This window comes from Acomys russatus, chromosome 2 (assembly GCF_903995435.1).
Source record: "Acomys russatus chromosome 2, mAcoRus1.1, whole genome shotgun sequence".
Lineage (NCBI taxonomy): Eukaryota > Metazoa > Chordata > Mammalia > Rodentia > Muridae > Acomys > Acomys russatus.
Window position 1 is genome coordinate 2115942 of NC_067138.1, and position 17931 is coordinate 2133872.

Consider the following 17931-nt stretch of genomic DNA (forward strand, 5'->3'; position numbering starts at 1 on the left):
GGTGCCTGCCTGTAATTCTAACACATCAGAGACTAAGGCAGTTGGGTCAGCCTGAGCTACATAGCAAAACTTTTCTTTTACAATAAAAATATATTATACAAAAAAACATATTATGGAGTACGCAGACAGATGAATAGAGTCAGGAGGGAACATCTGGAGGGAATGTTAGTCTGCAGAGGACAGACGACTCAATAAAAAATCTTGGAACAATTTCAATATACTACAAATGTACAATCATTTACTTGGTGTGGCACCAACACCTATGACAAACTGAGAGCTTTGAAAAAGAGAACACAACGTTTAGACACAGATCCCAGGAGACGAGTCAGTTCTAATTGTGGTAAATTTCCATCGTGTATTTATTCAGAGACAGGGTATCAGGTAGCCCAGGCTAGCCTCTAATTCGCCATGTCACTGAAGACATTAAAGTTTGGACCCTCCACAGTGTTGATATTACAGGTGAGTGCCACCACGCCTGGCTTAGGAGATGCTGCCAGGTATATCTGAGACTTGTGCATGCTAGGCAAGCACTGCCCACCCAGCTACACCTCTGGCCCCTCAAGTTTTAAATTAGACAGAAAAAAAAAAGAGCATTGTTTCACAATAGACGTTAAGTAACTGATATCTACTGAAAAAGATGAACAATTTTTCCCATCTCCAAGAGCCATAAAAGCTGATGGGCGTGGCAGCACAACCTTGTAGTCTCAGCTATCAGCAGAGGTAAATCTGTGAGTGTGGGGCCTGCCTGGTCCATATAGTTCTACACCAACTAAAGTTTTGCAGCCAGAGCTGTCTCAGAAAGCAAACAAACAAAACAACAACAACCACCCAAACAAACAAACAAACACCAACAACAACAAAAAACTCACAAAAGTTCCAGAATGATAAAGCATGAGATTTATTTTTTAAAAACTAAACTTGGGGCTGGGGAGATGTTGATACTAACTACCATCCAAAAAAGAAAGGGGGGAAGGAAAGAGGAAGTGATGAAATCCCAGGATAACTAGCAAACCGGGAGATGCACCATATATTGGCAGCCCTGTTGTGGACAAATGGCTGGTTTCCTTACTGCGCTTCCAATTCCCAAGACAAAGGCAGCCAAGACACCTGAAGAAGCCAAGGGTATCATCAACAGGTCCTGGAAGATGAGGTGGTTCATTTGACAAAAGAAATGATTTATGCATTTGAGTGTTTGCCTGTACACACGTATGTACACCATGGGGAGCCACCAGAGGGCATCAGATCCCCTGGAACTGGAGTCAATACACATTTGTGAGCCACCATGTGGGTTGTGGGAGCCAAGCCTGGGTCCTCTGCAAGAACAGCAGGGGCTCTTAATTCCTAACTCATCTATCTAGCCCCAGAATTTGCTCTTAAAGACAAAAAGGCTCATCTTTGCTCAAGAAAGAACCAAAAAGTAAAATCATGATGCATTACCATTTAAAAATAGTACCCTGCTTTTTCCCAGGCTGCTGGGAAGATGGTGGACGGAGTGTGCTTACCAAAAGCAGCCTACAGTCTTTCAAAACAAGAAGCATGTTTTGCTGGGAGAAACTGACAAGGAAAAACTCCCTTGGTACTACAAAAGTATCGATCTAGGCCTCAAGATGCCTAAGGAGGCCACCAAGGGCACCTACACAGACAAGAGATGCCCCTTCACTGGTAACGCCTCCATCAGAGGTCGGATTCTGTCTGGTGTCATGACAAAGATGAAGTTGCAGAGGACCATTGTCATCTGCCGGGACCATATCCACTACATCCGGAAGTACAACCACTTTGAGAAGCGCCACAAGAACACGTCTGTACACCTGTCCCCTGTTCCGGGGATGTGCAGATCGGTGACATAGTCACCGTGGGAGAGTGCGGGCCCCTGACCGTCCCGTTCAATGTGCTCAAGGTCACCAAGGCAGCTGGCACCAGGAAGCAGTTTCAGAAGTTCTGAGGGGACACTGGCCTGCTCCTCAGAACAAATAATTATTTTCCAATTAAAAAAATAAATAAAAATCGTACCCTAGCAAATGGGTGCTTTTATACATTGCTGTTAGGAAATTAAATTGAACAGTTTTCATGAAAAGCATTTTGGCAGGACCTATCAAAATGTATAGTATTCATATTTTTCTTTCTTTTGTGTAGTGTACATGTTTGACCCAGCAATTCTGCTTCCAGGAACTTATCATGCAGACACAGTTACATAGGTTCAAAGTGTTATGGCGTTCCTGATCCCTGGGCAGCAGCATCAGCAAGGCAAGAGATGCTCAGCTCTGCCCCCGCCACTGTCAAGTCAGCCTCAAAACAGTCCTTGAATGTCTGCACACGCAGGTTTCAGAAGCCAAAATGCTTCAAATCATAACAAGTAGATGGTCACAGCTGTACATTTCTGGATGGGGGTCACTATAGTGGATATAAATATGTTTTTGTCTAGAACCCAAGTGTGGGATGGGGAACAGACTTGTGAGAGAACAGGTGATGTTTATCCACTAAAAGATGAACCACATCATGAGGGGACTTGGTTTTTGCCAGCTAAAACACATCTTAGTAGAGACTCTGACACACACACACACAAAACAGGAGGCGGGACTTTTGGGGTCTTGGTATTGTTTGACTGTTCATGGCTCCACTTCGAGACACTCCTATAGTGACTGTTCCAGAGAACGATTCTAGGCTCTGGGTTCCGGCTGCTGTTCCAGGTTCCAGCAGCAACTTTGGTGGAATTGCTGGTCTGCTGAAATCCTGCTGACTACGCCAGGGGAATTGCTCCCAGGAACTGAGTTCAAAAGGGTCTGCTTCCCCTGTTCCCATCAACCTCCTTTCTCTCCTATCTAGGGTAGGTGGGTTGGAAGGGAGGTATAAGCATTTAAAGGACCCCAAATAAAGTAGGTTGGGAAAGGTGAAGCCTACAGGTCACTGAGTCATGGTTACTGGAAGTCAGAGGCTAATGGGTACCCAGATGGATGCCTAACATAAAATGGAGGGTTTTTTCCTTTCTCTTTCTTTCTTTCGTTTTGTTTTGTTTGTTTTGCTTTTACTAGACTGGGTTTCCCTGTGTAGTCCTGGCTGCCCTGAAACTTGCTCTGTAGACCAGGCTGGTTCGAACCCAAAGATCCACCCACCTATTCCTCCCAAGTACTGGGATTAACGAAGTGTGCCACCACACCCAGCCTTTTTCTTTTTCTTTTTCTAAGAGTTTTTTTGTTTTTTGTTTTGTTTTTTTGTCCGTCCTCCCCCATGAGTGCTCTTTCTGCATGTACATCTGCAGGCCAGAAGAGGGCATCAGATTCCAGTAAAGATGGTTGTGAGCTACCATGTGGGTGCCAGGTATTGAACTCAGGACTTCTGGAAGAGCAGTCAGTGCTTTTAACTGTTGAGCCATCTCATCAGCCTCCTTTCTTTCTTTCTTTCTTGCTTTCTTTTTCTTCCTTTTCTTTTCTTTTTCTTTTTAAATGGAGTTTCTTTAGCCATCAGGAAACTAGCATGTTTCAGAAGCTCTTCATTGTGGCATCATTAGAGCAAAATATGGGAAGCCATCTAAGTGTCCATCCACAGGGCTGCTTCTTGTTTATGGAGCGTTCCTTCAGTGCAGGTCTGCATCAATAGAAAGAATGCGGCAGCCAGGTGGACTGATGCAGGCCCAGTTACTTGACAGACTGAGGCAAGAGGCCGTCGCATTCAAGGCCACCCAGGGCAACTCATTAAGACTCTGTCTCAAGGGCTGGAGTGATGGCTCAGAGGGTAAGAGCACTGTCTTCTCTTCCAGAGGTCCTGAGTTCAATTCCCAGCTACCACATGGTGGCTTACAACCTTCTATACAATTTAATGTCCTCTTCTGGCATTCAGGTGTACATGTAGAGAGGGTACTCATATACATAAAATAAATAAAATATTTTTAAAAAAGACTCTGTCTCAAAATAAAATGCTAAAAGATTCCTGGGGTTATCGCTCAATGGCAGAGCACTTGCCTAGCATGCATGACTCTGGGTTCAATCTCCAACCTGGGGGGAGGGGAGTGAAGGGGAGGGGAAGGGAGGGAAGGGGAAGGGAGGGGAGGCAGCACCATGCTCCCCACAGAATAACTCCAAAGACATTTCTGCTTAGGGAGAAGCACTTGCCATTCGTGTGAATGAATAAATGTATAATCTTGTGTGTGTGTGTGGGGGGGTGTCTGCACGCGTGCATGCGCGTGCGTTGTTAACATGTATGTAGAAGTCAGAGGACAAGGTTCAGGAGTGAGCTCTCTTTTACTGTGTCTCAGGAATTGAACTCAGATTCTCAGACCTTGCTGAGCTAGCTCACTAGCCCTAAATATGTACATATTCTTATATGTACATTAGACACTTTTGCTTTATTTTGTTTCTTGAAGACAGGGTTTCTCTGTGTAGCCCTGGCTGTCCTGGATCTCACTCTGTAGACCAGGCTGGCCTCGAACACAGAGAGTCCTGGGATTAAAGGCATGTGCCATCACCATCTAGCATAAACACTTATAAAAGAAATTGTAGCCAGGCGTGGTGTCGCACACCTTTAATCCCAGCACTCGGGAGGCAGAGGCAGGCAGATCACTGTGAGTTTGAGACCAGCCTGGTCTACAGAGTGAGTTCCAGGACAGCCAAGGCTACACAGAGAAACCTTGTCTCAAAAAAAATTAATTAATTAATTAAATTAAATAAAAAAGAAAAAAGAAGTTGTAGAAGAAATTAGGAATAGTGTCAGCCTCTGAGAAGTGGCCACGAGTAGGGAGAGATTGGTGGACAGAGTGGGGGAGAGACGTTTTTACTCCATGCCCTTGAACCATGGGTTGCTTATATCTTATACATTTGTGTTTACACAACCTTTGCTGCTGTTGAGTAACTTGTTAGCCTTTTGGGAAAGGTCCCATGTTGAGCCATAGACACAACATGCTACAAACAGAGCATTTCTAGTATCTTAGAGCACATGGAGGCCTTCCCATGGGGTCAGGGTTTGCTGATTCCATCAGCTTCCTGTTGCCAATTAACCCCCACTTGGCTGGATAGCTAGCCATTGGTGGTTATAAATTCTTTCATTCTAATCTTTCCTTTTTTTTCCCCTTCCCCTCCTATCCTTTTAGAGGCAGGGTACCCACTGTGTCTCAGGCTGGCCAGGAGCTCACTCTGTAGCCCAGGGCTGGCCTCAAACTCATGACAATCCTACCTCAGCCTCCTGAGTTGAGGTTCCAAACACTGGGCACCACACCAGGTGGCCCCGTTTCTAAAAGTAACACATTACATGCCGCACAATATTATATATGCAGGCTACAGGTGCCTAGGAAAGGGTTGGAGTGGTTTCAGAAGTCATACTGGCTGGCCTGAAGCTGGAGGCAGACAGCTGATACAGATGCCAGGAAAAGTCTACAGAGGACCAGACGGGAAATCTTAGGAACTTCAGGTGCATAGCTAATCGGGGCACAGGGATATAAGATGCGGGTCTTGGTGGCAGGCCATTTCAAATGTCAATTTGAGGCAGCTTGGGTGTCATGGACAGGAGAAACTGGGTTCAAACTGGTGTCCAAGTACAGAGACAGGGTCTTCCACTGTGACAACTTCCTGGATGAGGCTCATGGTGACTAGCTAGAATGCCAGTCACATTTCAGGCTCGGGGTCCTCCTTAGTCTCAGGTGAGAGGTTCCACCTTAGTCTCAGGTGAGAGGTTCCACCTAACGTGGTTGAGAAGGCCATGTGTCCGATGTTTCTGATGCCAGCTGAGACATTTGCTGGTGCTTGATAGCCTGCTCCTGCTGCTGACAAGTGGCAGTCGTTAAGCTTTTCTTACTGTCACTTTGAATTTTTTTTTTAATTAAAATTTTATTTGGAATTTTTGAAATTTTGAATTTTGCACACTGTGCTTTAGTGGTGGGTGCCTTCCTTCTCTGAGGCCAGGTGTCTCCAGGCTTCTGAATCCCGGACCTTGGAATGTGAAGCTTCCTCCCTCCACACATTGAGCCTCAGGGCCAGAAGCCTCCTCTACCAGCACCCCGAGGCGCCTGTCTCCCCATTTTCTCCTGGTGCCCACCTCTGGATTCTAATCACAGTGCTGCCCCTCTAAAAGTTCTCCCAAGCCAGTGCCAAAAGTTGCTTTCCCCTCCTACATCATTGTCTGGGTGGTGAAGAGCTGGGGTTTAGAGCCAAGGCGAGGGCTTGAATCCAAGCTCCGTCTCTTATTGGTTGTGACTTTAAGCAGCTTTCCCCACTCTTGTCCTCTGCTTCCGGGCTGTAGCTTGGGGAAGCAGTGTCACTAGGGAGTCCCTATGGAAAGGGTGTGGCATGGTCTCTTAGCTTGCTAAGGCCTCTATAAGCATTATCAATGCCCGATGCTCACCGGCTTTGGCCTCCGAAGCAGCAGGCAGGCTCCAGGCCCCTTGGCTGGCTTTGTGTTCTGTTCTCATTCCTACCAACCTATAGCACCTTCTGAATGTCAGCTGATGCTTTGCCTTGAGAGAGGGACCCATGATTCCTGGTGATATGCTTGTCCAGTATGCCCTGTGCCCTGGCCTGCACTCGTTGTGTGGAGAGAGCTGAGCACAGCCACAGGCTCCCCGGTAGGCCTGGCCTGGGGACACAAAAACACCTCATGTCAATGTTTGCCCAATTCCAGGACCTTTCCTTTCCCTGCAGTGGTCTAGCAACACATATGAGGGTCAGTAGAGGAGACACCTATTAATGTATTACTTAGCACAGGGGTGGTAGTGTAAAGCTCTGGCCCAGACCCAGATGGGAGCAGGAAGTGCTGCTGGATGCTGGTAATTTCAGCAAGTCCAAGGCCATCTTCTGCTCTAGAGTGAGTTGGAGGCCACCTAAGGCTACATGCTCCAAATTAATTAATTAATTAATCCCCAAATGGTCCAGCTGATACCTGTCAATGCATTATCTACTGGAGTCCTCAAGGGCCCCCATAAAATCAGTGACAAGTCCACAGTGTTGTCCTTGGGGCCCTCCCAGACCTGAGAGGAAGTCATTGATTAGCGCTCAGACTAAAGTGAGGCCTTCAAAGCTGAAGGGGCAGGCCTGGGGCTCTGAGCTAGTCCCAAAATGCATCGCTTGCTGTGAAGTCTGGGCTGGCGTTGAACTTGCAATCCTGCCTCTACCTCCTGAATGCTGGGTTATAAACATGATCAGCATGCCTACTTCAGTGTCTCTATCACAAGCAAAGTACACACTCCATCTCTCAACAAGCCAAGAGGCAAGTACCACTACAATGCCCATTTTACAGATGAGGAAACCGAGGCACACAAAGCTTAATAATTGCTCATGGTGGTGGAGCTAGCATTTAGTCCCAGGCAGCTGGGCACTACAGCTTGAGCTCCACAGCCCTCGGGCTAAGCACCCCTGTTCAGTAGGGTTATCCTCCTTACCTGCCTGAAGACATAGGAGTGGGAGTTCAGATTAGGGCTCAGATGTCATCTCATCAAGGCCAAACAGCTCCTAAGGGTTAAAGCCAAGATGCACATTCAGTCCTATTGACTGAAAAGCCTGAATCTACCAAAGACTCAGCAAGCTTGGTTCCTGCCTTGCTCAGGAACTGCCTCAGCAGATGTCCAGCCTGCCTGGGTGGCCTGTGATGGGTTAAAATCCTACCACAATTGTCCCGGACTCCGGCCCCGCCCCCCCAGCGCCGGTCCCGCCCCCACTTCCGGTGCCTTCTGCAGAGCCAGGCAAGTCCACCACTGCTGCTGCGGGTCTTATGAAAGGAGCTCGACTCATGAAGGTGTTCGTCGCTGGCCCGTTGCCGGCCGAGGGCAGGGCTGCGCTCGCCCAGGCCGCAGAGTAAGCGCCCGCGTCGGTACCGGCACTGCCGCTGAGCCCCTTGGCCCGCTGCCCCGTCCACTGGCGGGTGTCCCCGAACCTCAGACACCCCTGCAACTGCGTGGGGGCAGTTCGGCTGTCTCCAGACATGTCGCTGGGGCTTCCGGAGCTGCCCCAGGACTGGGAGTCACCTTCCAAAGACCCCCGTGCCTGGCAAGCAGGCGAGGCGGAGCCAGAACCCTAGAGGCTGGCACCTGCGCTTGGGGACTTTGCTTAAGAGTTGCCAGGGCCGTGGGCTTGGAGTTTGGGGTTGTCTTAGAGAAAGTTCTCCGGGTTGCAGCTTGCTCCAGGCTGCTGGTCTCCAGCTTCAGGGAAGGGAGCCTGTCTACGAGGTAAAGTCCAGGCTGTCAACTTTACCCTGTGAGGTTAGCTGGCGGACAGGAGTGTTCAGGGACTGTGATCATTGGTTCGGCTCCTGGCATGGTCGCCAGGGCCGGTTGGTGACTGTTTCATGCTATTGAACCTTGTCTGGTGGCTAGCCTTACCAGGAGCTGTGAACACAGACTTTCAGTCCTTCCAACAACAAAGTTGTGACGTCAGCTTCAGACTTACAGTATCACCAACTTGAAAACACAGGGTAGATGGGTTTGTACCTTGCTCCAGGGTCACTTAGCTCCAGGTGGCAGACTAGGCCTGTCGCACTGCAGTTTGATTGCTTTGTCTTGACAGCTTTGCACTACCATGCCAGTTTGAGAGAAGGTGAGACCCCCTTCAGCTTTTTTTGTTTTGTTTTGTTTTGGATTTGGTTTTTGAGACAGAGTTGCTCTGTGTGACAGCACTGGCTGTCCTGGAACTTGCTCTGTAGACCAAGCTGGCCTCAAACACACAGAGTCCCACCTGCTTCTGCCTCCTGAGTGCTGGGATTAAATCAAATTCAATTCTGATGACCTGGAGGGACTGTGATTTGGTTTGAAAATTTTTTAGCACAATACAGCTTTTTCTTGTCGGTGCTTTTGGTCCTGAAGTGCTAAGACAAGTGGACCTGGGAACCTACCAGCCACTGTCCTGTGCGTCCTGTGTACACACACCAGGATTGCTCTGAACTCAGTGAAGGGGCTTGGAGGAGCACCTCACACTTAGGGCCGCCAAGGAAGCACACCCTAGTGCTCCCACGGTTAGGTGACCTTGAGTTGGCAAGTGCACAGGACAAAGTTTTTTATTTTTGTGAACTCCTATCTGTGGCTGGTCATTGAGGATTAGCCTGGTGGCTCTGATGCAGGACTGCCTCCACTTCTGCACCCTCCCCCAACTCCTCCACACTTGGCTGCCTGGAGAACCACCGTGAGTATGAGAGAGCTCTTTCTAGGCTTGAAAGTGGTCTTGGGTACATTCCTCCTTCCCACTCAAGCTCTGCACTGTCCTGGGGGGCCCTTAGCTTTTGTCAGCTCCTCCCATTTTGGCAGCCCCCTTCCCCCAACTACACTCCAGACAGTTATGAGCCCCCCCCCCCAAAAAAAAACCTGATCTCAACTCTGGCCACCCTAAGGCCATAGCAGGTAGGAGGCTGTTTGCCAGGTGGGCATGCTGTTGCATCTGGGAAGCTCCCTGCATCCCTTGAGTCACTCTACCCGCCCCCCCCCCCCGCCCCTTCAGCTGTGAGGTGGAGCAGTGGGATTCAGATGACCCCATCCCGAGCAAGGATCTGGAGCAAGGTGTGATGGGGGCCCACGGCTTGCTCTGCCGCTTCACTGACCGCGTGGACAAGAAACTTCTGGATGCTGCAGGTATGTGCGGAGCCAGCCCGAGCAGAATTCAGGGGTGGGTGATGGGGTGGGTGCCTTGCCTTACGAGCATCAGCTTGCTGCAGCTGGCATTTTAGCTGGTGTGTAGTTTTTTCCCTGTCTCCTGAGGACGTCCCTAGCAGTAGCTCTACCGGGCACATGTCGACCCCAGTCTGGCTTGTAAGTTTCTGAGAGGCTTCAAGAGAGCAAAGTCCATGTGTTGCCTGAGTGGGAGTGGGACAGGGTTGTGTGGTGGAGGAGAGTACCCTGGGCTCTCAACCTTCCTGCTGTGCCATAGCCTTGCTTTGTGTTCTTGAGATCTTTCTGGGCCTGTGTGCTGCGGGACAGAGGGCTCGGCACTGTCTTGCCTAGCACTGATAGACACCCAGCACATGTATGCAGTGTGGTCCCAGGTCTTATGCCTGGGTGAGTCGTTAAGGAACACTTCAGACCCAAGGCTTCCAGATTCGGTGTAGAACCACTCCTGTCCTAGCCTTCACTAGATGCTTATGAGGTCATGAGGTCATACCCCAGTCACCTCAGCACTTCTGGTGTGGCTAAAAGAGACTCAAAGCCACTGGTGGGCCAGAGTCCTGAAAAGACCTAAAAAGGTGTACTGCGATCGGGCCAAGATACTCCGTGAACATCTATCTGTAGGTAACAGAGGTTGTTCAGCTTTATACAAGGGACAAAGATGGCAGCTTTCCCCCTACATCTAAGAAATGATAAGTGGGTGTGTTGATGCTAGTTTTTAAACAATTTTGGGGGGGGTGTTGAAGCCTCTACCTTCCTTCCACCAGCCCCTTAACCCTGGGTATGAGAAAGAAGGTTAGTAGAGAGAGAGGGCCCCCTTTACTTCTCCCAGATGTTTATGGTCAACGGGTTCTTTTGGGATATACCAATCTCTGTCAACAGCAAACTGTAACAAGCACTTTCCTTCCTGCCGCTGAGACACATTGAAATGTTTCTCTGTCTGGTCTCTCCAAACTGCTACACGCCACACTTTCTCTCTCCGGGCTCTTGTATTTATCTACCTCAGAGTCCTAGACCATGCCCCTCTTTGAGCTGCACAAGGCAGGCCATTACCAGCTGGCAAAGACCAAGCCCCACGGGAGGCAGTTATCAGCTGTGGATATACCAACACCCAAACCGAAGTCCCATGCTGGGGATTAAAACCAAAAACATATTTCCATAACATAGCTGAGTTTACCAACAACCCAAAACTTCCATTACATAGGTATCCCCGGGATCGATCCCAGAGCATGGCTTTGAATTCCATGAGGACAGACACGTGTGTTTTCTGCCCAACAGGAGCCAACCTCAAGGTCATCAGCACCCTGTCGGTGGGAGTTGACCACTTGGCTTTGGATGAAATCAAGAAACGGTGGGTGCAGCTGGGGCTCTGGGCAGGGCCTGGTGTGAGGCTGAACCAGAGTGGGCAAGAAGGCTCTCTGCTTGCCTCATGCCATGTGCCTCTGTGAGAGTGCCAAGTGGCTATTACTAAATACCTACACGTGCACAAGCTACTGAAACCCAGAAAGTTAGGACCCGGTGCCCTAGGAGCATATCCTATCATGTCTGCTATCTTTTCTGATCTCCAAGATGTCTTGGAAGTAGAAAAGGCAAGTGTTACTCCCTTTCCAGTGAAGAAATCCAGGACGGTTAAATAGTTACTTGCTACAGACCTTGAGCCCCAATCTTCCATTTTCATATATTCCCCATCGTGGGGTGTAATGGGGATGAGGAACACATGGGGTTCCAAGCTTCCTGGCAGTCAGCGACCCTTCAGCAGACTCCCGGGAAGGAGCCGGAGGCCAGTGTCACAAGCAGATGTTTGATTTCTAGCGGGATCCGGGTAGGCTACACGCCAGGTGTCCTGACAGATGCCACTGCAGAACTTGCTGTCTCTCTGCTACTCACGACCTGCCGCCGGTTGCCAGAGGCCATAGAAGAAGTAAAGAAGTAAGTTGATGGCTGGGAAAGTCAGATGTGCCCAGAACTGGGGCCTGAGCACTCAAGTCAACCTGGTCCCCAGCAGCTCTGTGTCTGGAGCGGGGAGGACACAGCTGAAATAGCTAAAGCACAAGGCAGACCTGCAGTAAAGGGGACAGGGAGGGGAGTCGTGAGAGACGAGGCTAAGGGAGGGACAAACCCTGCTTACCAGGGAGCTACAAGTGTGACACTGTTCACCTGCAACGCTGAAGCTGCCAAGCTGGAGGCCTAGATGCAGCTCTGAGAGCCAAAGCTGCTCACGCCTGCATTACAATGTGAGGACTAGGGAGCTTCCTCGACAGTGCCCGAGGGCATTATGTGGGGACACCATGGACACAACTGAAAAAGTGCTTTCCTATCAGATGCAAGGGTTCTGGGTAAGAACCCTGAGCCTGGCTCACTCGGGGCCCCAGGGTGCACCTGGGAGGGCAGCTTCTGTGTTGCTCTAGAGCGCCTGGTTCCAGAACTTGTTCTGAAACCTCAAATCTAAGTCTGCAGCCTCTACTTCGGACTCCCTGGTGGTACAGCCTCAGGCAAAAGCAGGTGTGCGGCTAAGGCCCTGTGGCCTCACCCCCTGTGTCGCTTCAAAAGAGCCATTCAGTCTTCAACCGCCCTTGCCCTGTGACCGGGAGGCTTTAGACAAAGGCCTGGAGTGCTCAGGGTGTGGGCTGCTTGTGGCCCCTCATCTCTTTACAAGGTGGGGCCGCACATCACCCCTTCTCCCCACAGCGGTGGCTGGAGCTCCTGGAACCCCTTATGGATGTGCGGCTATGGACTCTCGCAGAGCACTGTTGGCATCGTAGGGCTGGGGCGCATAGGTGAGGCTCCCACTACCTGTTCCCCATCTTACCCCTCTTGGTTAAGTCCCCAGTGCCTTAGGCCTTTGGAGAGGCTGTGTATATGGCTGAAAGAACAAAAAGCAAGCTCCCAAGCTCTCAGTGGCTTGCTGAGCCAGGGTCCTCTTGGGGCTTAGACCAAATACAAGTCTATAATAAGGTGCTGGGCTGGCCACGGGAGTAGGCGGACTCCAGGGAAGCCTGCACCTGCTTGGACCCTGGTTCTGGAAAGCAGGCTTCTTCCCAGCAGTAGCAGCTGAGGATGCCCTCTCCTTCAGTCTATCCCTTCAGAAACCTGGAAGGAGGCCAGGGTGCTGTCATCTTGCCTGTACCTAGGTAGCCTGGGGGCAGGGAATGAGGGTCACCTGCCTGGCCAGCCAGCAGTCCTTGGAGCTTCTTGGAGAAGTCCAGTAACCTAGGTGCGTTCAAGCCGGAGAACCCAAGTGCCCATGTCTGTTGGCAGGAGCATGCATGGAAAAACTTGTATAGGTTTTATTGGAACAAGTTGGCAGCTGGGCAGTGCCACGTAAAGTCAAATGAGGTAGGGCTACATTCACAGACCAGAAGTAGAGCGTGCAGGAGGAGGGAGGGGACCTCTTGATCCCCTGTCTTCAGAGATGCCACATCCAGTTCTCAGAGAAAGGTCAGCAAATGACCCTCATGATGACTGCAACCCGTGTGAAGCCAGTGCAAGCCAGTCCACCTTGAGTGTGGTCCTCCCTCTGGATCCCTGAGTACAGAGTACTGGCTGGGGACTAGTTACACTGGGGCAGCCTGGCACCACCACAGCAGAAAAAGATCCGCCCTGTGGGTCACCTGCACTTGCCCTCCGGAAGGTGTGTGCAAGTCGTGGACCCCTCACTTCTAGGTCAGGCCATTGCTCGACGACTGAAACCGTTTGGTGTCCAGAGATTTCTCTACACAGGGCGCCAGCCCAAGCCTCAGGAAGCAGCAGAATTCCAGGCCGAGTTTGGTAAACGCTTCTTTGTCTTGGAGTCCATCTGTGCTTTGTGGTGGGGTGTGTCTGTCTGTCTGTCATTTTCAGGCAGGAGCTTGAGACATATCTATGTGTGCATGTGAGCGTGTGTGTACATGTGTGAGTATGTATGTGTGATTTACAGGCAGACTGCAGGACCTCAAGGTGTTCTGGGGGTTTCTATGACCCTTACATATTATCCCTTCTATCTGCTTGAGACACAGAGGGCCACTCAGGAGCAGACTTCCATCATATGCCCTTGACCTCAAGTTTTCTCCTCTGGGTGGGACGCCCTGGCCACTGACCTGTCTCTACCCATCTCAGAGTTGATGTTGTAGGCATGCTCAAGATGTATGGCTTGTTTTGTGGGTGCTGGGACCCAAACTCTGGTTCTTGCAATAGTTTTAGCTGCTGAGCCATCTCTCCAACCCCTCCGTCATAGTTTTTGAGACATATTCTCTCACTGAGCCGAGAACTCACTGAGGTGGCTACAGTGGCAGGCCAGGGAGCTCCAGGGAACCACCTGTCTCTGTCTCCCCAGGGTTGGAGTTCCAGTCTTGCCCAGATTTTTAAGTGGGTGCTGGGAATCCAAACACCAGCCCTTATGCTTATGCGGTGGGCACTTTATAGTCCGTGATGTCCCCCTAGCCCTCTGGTTTTGTGTCTTGAGATCATTACACTATGTAGCTCTGGCTGTCCTCCAAGTCAAGGTAGCCTTCCTGCCCCCTGACATTACTGGTGTGTGCCACCGCGCCCTGCATCCTGGGAGTTTCTCCTGTGGGAGATGGGAACTGCTGCACACCATTGGCCTCTGCCGCCTTGCTGTCCCTCACTGGTAGCCTCTAATTATGCTCTCCTCTCCCTCAGTGCCCATGGCTCAGCTGGCTGCGGAGTCAGACTTCATTGTAGTGGCCTGCTCCTTAACACCTGCTACCAGGGGGCTCTGTGGCAAGGATTTCTTCCAGAAGATGAAGAACACAGCCATTTTTATCAACATCAGCAGGTAGCTGAGGGCTGCCCTTATCTCTGGGCCTCAAACACTCCTGGTGAGGAGTGTGCCTATTGCCGTGACCTGGAGTGCCTGCCCCTATTGGTTGGTGATGCGGGAGCTCAGAATGCCATGGTAACCTCAAGTACAGGAAAAGGCCCTTTGTGAAATGGATGAGGGAGCTCAGTCGGCACAGGGTCCTGTCTTCCGGTTCCCTGCAGTAGCCCAACCTTGCTCAGGGCTTTGGCTCACAGTAGTGTGATTCTGGGAGCAAGTCACCAGGGGTCCCTAGCAGACCCACTTCCCTTTGCTACAAAGGCTCGGGACTTTGTGGGGTCCTTCAAAGGCCAACCTTCCATGCTACTGAGCCTGGTGGAACTTCAGTGATGGTTTGAACCCATGGGCTTTTGGGGACACAGACTCTAAAATTCACTCTCATGTGTGACCTCAGGGCAGTGGTCCTATGATGGAGCAATTCCCCCATCCTCATCTCCCTAGCTCCTTTCTGGTTGGTACCTTTTGAACTTTTTGTTTTTGCCGGTCTTATTCTGTAGCACAGGCTGGCCTTGAACTTGTATCTTTTGGCCTCGGCCTTCCAAGGGCTGGGATTATAGGTGTGTGCTACCAATTCTTACTTTGAACCTTGTATCATTTTTGAGAAAGATTAGGTGGGACCACCTCAAGGGTTCATGCACTGCATCTGCCTATTTGCAGTTTTACCGGAGAGTACCAACATTTAGCTACAGAAAGACAGACCTGGGTGTGGGAGAACAAAGTGGAGCCATCCATGGCAGGCCCAGCTTCCACCTGCCCAGCACCAAGATACCCCCAAGACCATACAGGGTCTGCGTTTTGGTATTCCACTGCTTAATTACTATTGAGTGAACAAAGTTTCCAGAAAGCCAGTTCTTTTTTCCAGCATTGGCTCCCAGTAGGTTTCTCTGTCCTTGTTTGCCCATATATGTGATGGTACCCTGTGTTCTTGGTCTGGGGGATCAGGCAGATCAGAAGCACCTGTGCGGGCCCAACACAATTGCAGACTCTTGTGCCCCATGTGTGCAAAGTGCTTGTTACACACTCCCATGCCCTAGCATTCCTGCAAGTTAGGGTTTCCTTAGGAGCCCAGTGGTGGTGAGTGGCAGGGCTCAGGTCAAGACAAGCATTGTTTTGGGGTTTTTGTTGTTGTTTGGTTTTTCAAGACAGGGTTTTTCTGTGTAGCCTTGGCTGTCCTGAACTCATTTTGTAGACCAGGCTGGCCTCGAACTCACAGCAATCCACCTGCCTCTGCCTCTGCTGGGATTAAAGGTGTGCACCACCATGCCTGGCAAGTATGCAGGCTCCCTATAGTGTGTTCTAATATATTACTGCCTTAGAAGTCAGTGCACGTGCTTGGTGAATGGAAAAATATGTTCTGTGGCTTGTTCTGCCCTAAGGGTGGCTTGGGTGGAGGGAGTGTCTGGGCCCCAGCATCACCACTGTCACTTCCAGGGGAGATGTGGTGAACCAGGAAGACCTGTACCAGGCATTAGCCAGTGGTCAGATTGCAGCAGCAGGACTGGATGTGACCACCCCAGAACCACTGCCTCCAAGTCACCCCCTGCTGACGCTGAAGAACTGTGGTAAGAGCTGTTTCCAACATGCATAGCTGCCTGGGGAGTGTGGAGAATGGTCCAGGCCTGGCTGTGGAGCTAGCCAATGCTAAGCAGAGGGCACAGCCAGGGACCGGGAGTGTGTAGGCTGTTAGTGACTGGCGCTTAGCAGGAATGCAGTGCTCAGCTGGGTCTCTGTCCCCTGAGAAGCGAATGGGTTTGCTAAATGAAGGCTGACCGCACTCCTACCACTGTTACCAGTGTATGGGGACAGAATGAGACCACCGCTGTGCACAACCGGCATAAAGTATGAAGCTTCCAGCCAACAACAGCTCGTTCATGTTGTGGCTGGAGAGCCCAGCTTTTGGTTTTCTGATGCTCGGCTCACCAGCCATCAGTGCCTCCAAGACTGGCCCCCCTGAATTTGGCCCCTTCTTTAGCCTCAGGCATTTTGAGCTTCCCCTCCTCCTCTCTTCAGATGCTTGTGGCTAGTGCTGCTTTGTCCGCAGGTGCAATTGCTCTAGTTTTCTGTCAATGGTCTCCTAGGGGGACTGAGTCACTGACAGCCAGGTCTGGTCTGCAGCCTAGGACCGTGCACTTTTAACAGGCCCCTGACAACATGATGCTGGTGCCTCTGGCCCTGGGAGCGTTTTGAGACCCTGGCCTCAGTGCTTGCCTTCCTTCTTTGTTCAGCAAACGGCGATGCTTCTGCCTCTAGCCTCACCGAGAGGCATCCGAGCTACTGATGCCCCTCTGCATTCTGGAGAGGAAGCCCAAACATGCCCTTGCTGCCTCTTCAGTGAAGGCGCCCATTATTGCAGCCTTTGGCAACCCTCCTGACCCCGTCCCCATGGCTAGTCTGCAAGGAACACTGGCTGTGATGTGAGGGCTACTGTCCAGAGCCAGGAAAGCTGGCTGTAGCCCCAGTTCACGTCCCAGTACAGCCTCGGGAGGCAAGCAGCTCTTTAGAGATAAGTTCGTTTGCTCAGCATGGGACCAGAGGCACCACAGCATTACCCAGCATTCCACCGTGGTTACTTCTGTAGTTCAGAAGCCCTGTGCCCTCGCTCTCAAGGCTGCAGGGCATGGGAGCTGCTGGGCTCCTGAGCTGCATCTAGTTTCACTATTTCGATGGGCAACAAGACTCCCTGTTACCTACCATATTTTTAAGGGTTCAAGTCTTTTGTTTATATCTGGGCCTCAGCATTTGTTCCTCTGAGCCCCAGCCTGCAGGAATGGGGTTTGTAGGGAACATCTGCCACCTCCAAGCGTAGGGCCCAGGCAGAGGGTGCAGGGGCAGGGGTGCTGAGGCAGAACATTTGTGCTATTGGCGGGTAGTCGGGCACCAATGCTTCCTTCTCCCTCCAGTGATCCTGCCCCACATTGGCAGTGCCACCTACAAGACTCGCAACACCATGTCCTTGCTGGCAGCTAACAACTTGCTGGCTGGCATAAGAGGGGAGCCAATGCCGAGTGAACTTAAGCTGTAGCCAGAGAGGCTTTCAAGAGCTGGAGACATGTTGCCTCCCTGACGGACCCAGGCTGGACTTTGAACTGAGGCAAGAGCCTGAGGGATGCCTCCTCTACTGCGTCTTCGAGGGACATGGGAACTGGCAGATAAGCTGGGCACGTCCCTGCCAAAAGCCTGTCATGCTAACAGTAAAAAATTTCTGACACAGCGTCTGGGCCTATGTTTTGGAGCATTAACAAAAAGAACATCTCTTGTGTTTACTGACTCGGGGCATTTGGGGTGTGCTTGACTCTGCTTCCCACACTGCCCTCATCCAAATTCCTTCCCTTTTCCCTCAATGAGGAGGGACAAGAAGAACCAGAAAAACACAGCCCCTGAACCCAATACCTAGAGCACGGTGAAAGAGCAAACAACAAAGGGAGAAAACTGCAGGTGAGGAGGAGGCAGGGTCAGCACTGCTGGCCAAAAGATGCCCAATTTCAAGTTCCGTCTTCATGTCTGCCTGTTATTCCTTCTGTACCCCAGGTAGGCGTTCCTCCTAAGTCAC

At 50.8% G+C, this 17931-nt stretch overlaps 1 protein-coding gene and 1 pseudogene across 1 annotated transcript; both read left to right on the top strand.

Annotated features, from left to right (window-relative positions):
* Nucleotides 1–408: 408 nt before the first annotated feature.
* On the top strand, nucleotides 409–1942 carry LOC127205833 (40S ribosomal protein S11-like; annotated as a pseudogene).
* Nucleotides 1943–7664: 5722 nt separating this feature from the next.
* Grhpr (glyoxylate and hydroxypyruvate reductase) lies at nucleotides 7665–17591 on the top strand. The gene is made up of 9 exons (XM_051157552.1): nucleotides 7665–7772; nucleotides 9405–9535; nucleotides 10844–10916; nucleotides 11378–11494; nucleotides 12254–12342; nucleotides 13229–13333; nucleotides 14204–14339; nucleotides 15813–15943; nucleotides 17282–17591. The coding sequence occupies exons 1-9, from the start codon at nucleotides 7690–7692 to the stop codon at nucleotides 17401–17403; spliced, it is 987 nt and encodes a 328-aa protein (XP_051013509.1). The 5' UTR covers nucleotides 7665–7689; the 3' UTR covers nucleotides 17404–17591.
* The last annotated feature ends 340 nt before the right edge of the window (nucleotides 17592–17931 follow it).

Coding starts and splice junctions, on each gene's coding strand:
- Grhpr (XM_051157552.1), top strand. CDS start 7,690: ATGAAAGGAGCTCGACTCATGAAGGTGTTCGTCGCTGGCCCGTTGCCG. Junction 13,334..14,203: donor AGAATTCCAGGCCGAGTTTG/GTAAACGCTTCT, acceptor CCTCTCCCTCAG/TGCCCATGGCTCAGCTGGCT. Junction 14,340..15,812: donor ATTTTTATCAACATCAGCAG/GTAGCTGAGGGC, acceptor TGTCACTTCCAG/GGGAGATGTGGTGAACCAGG.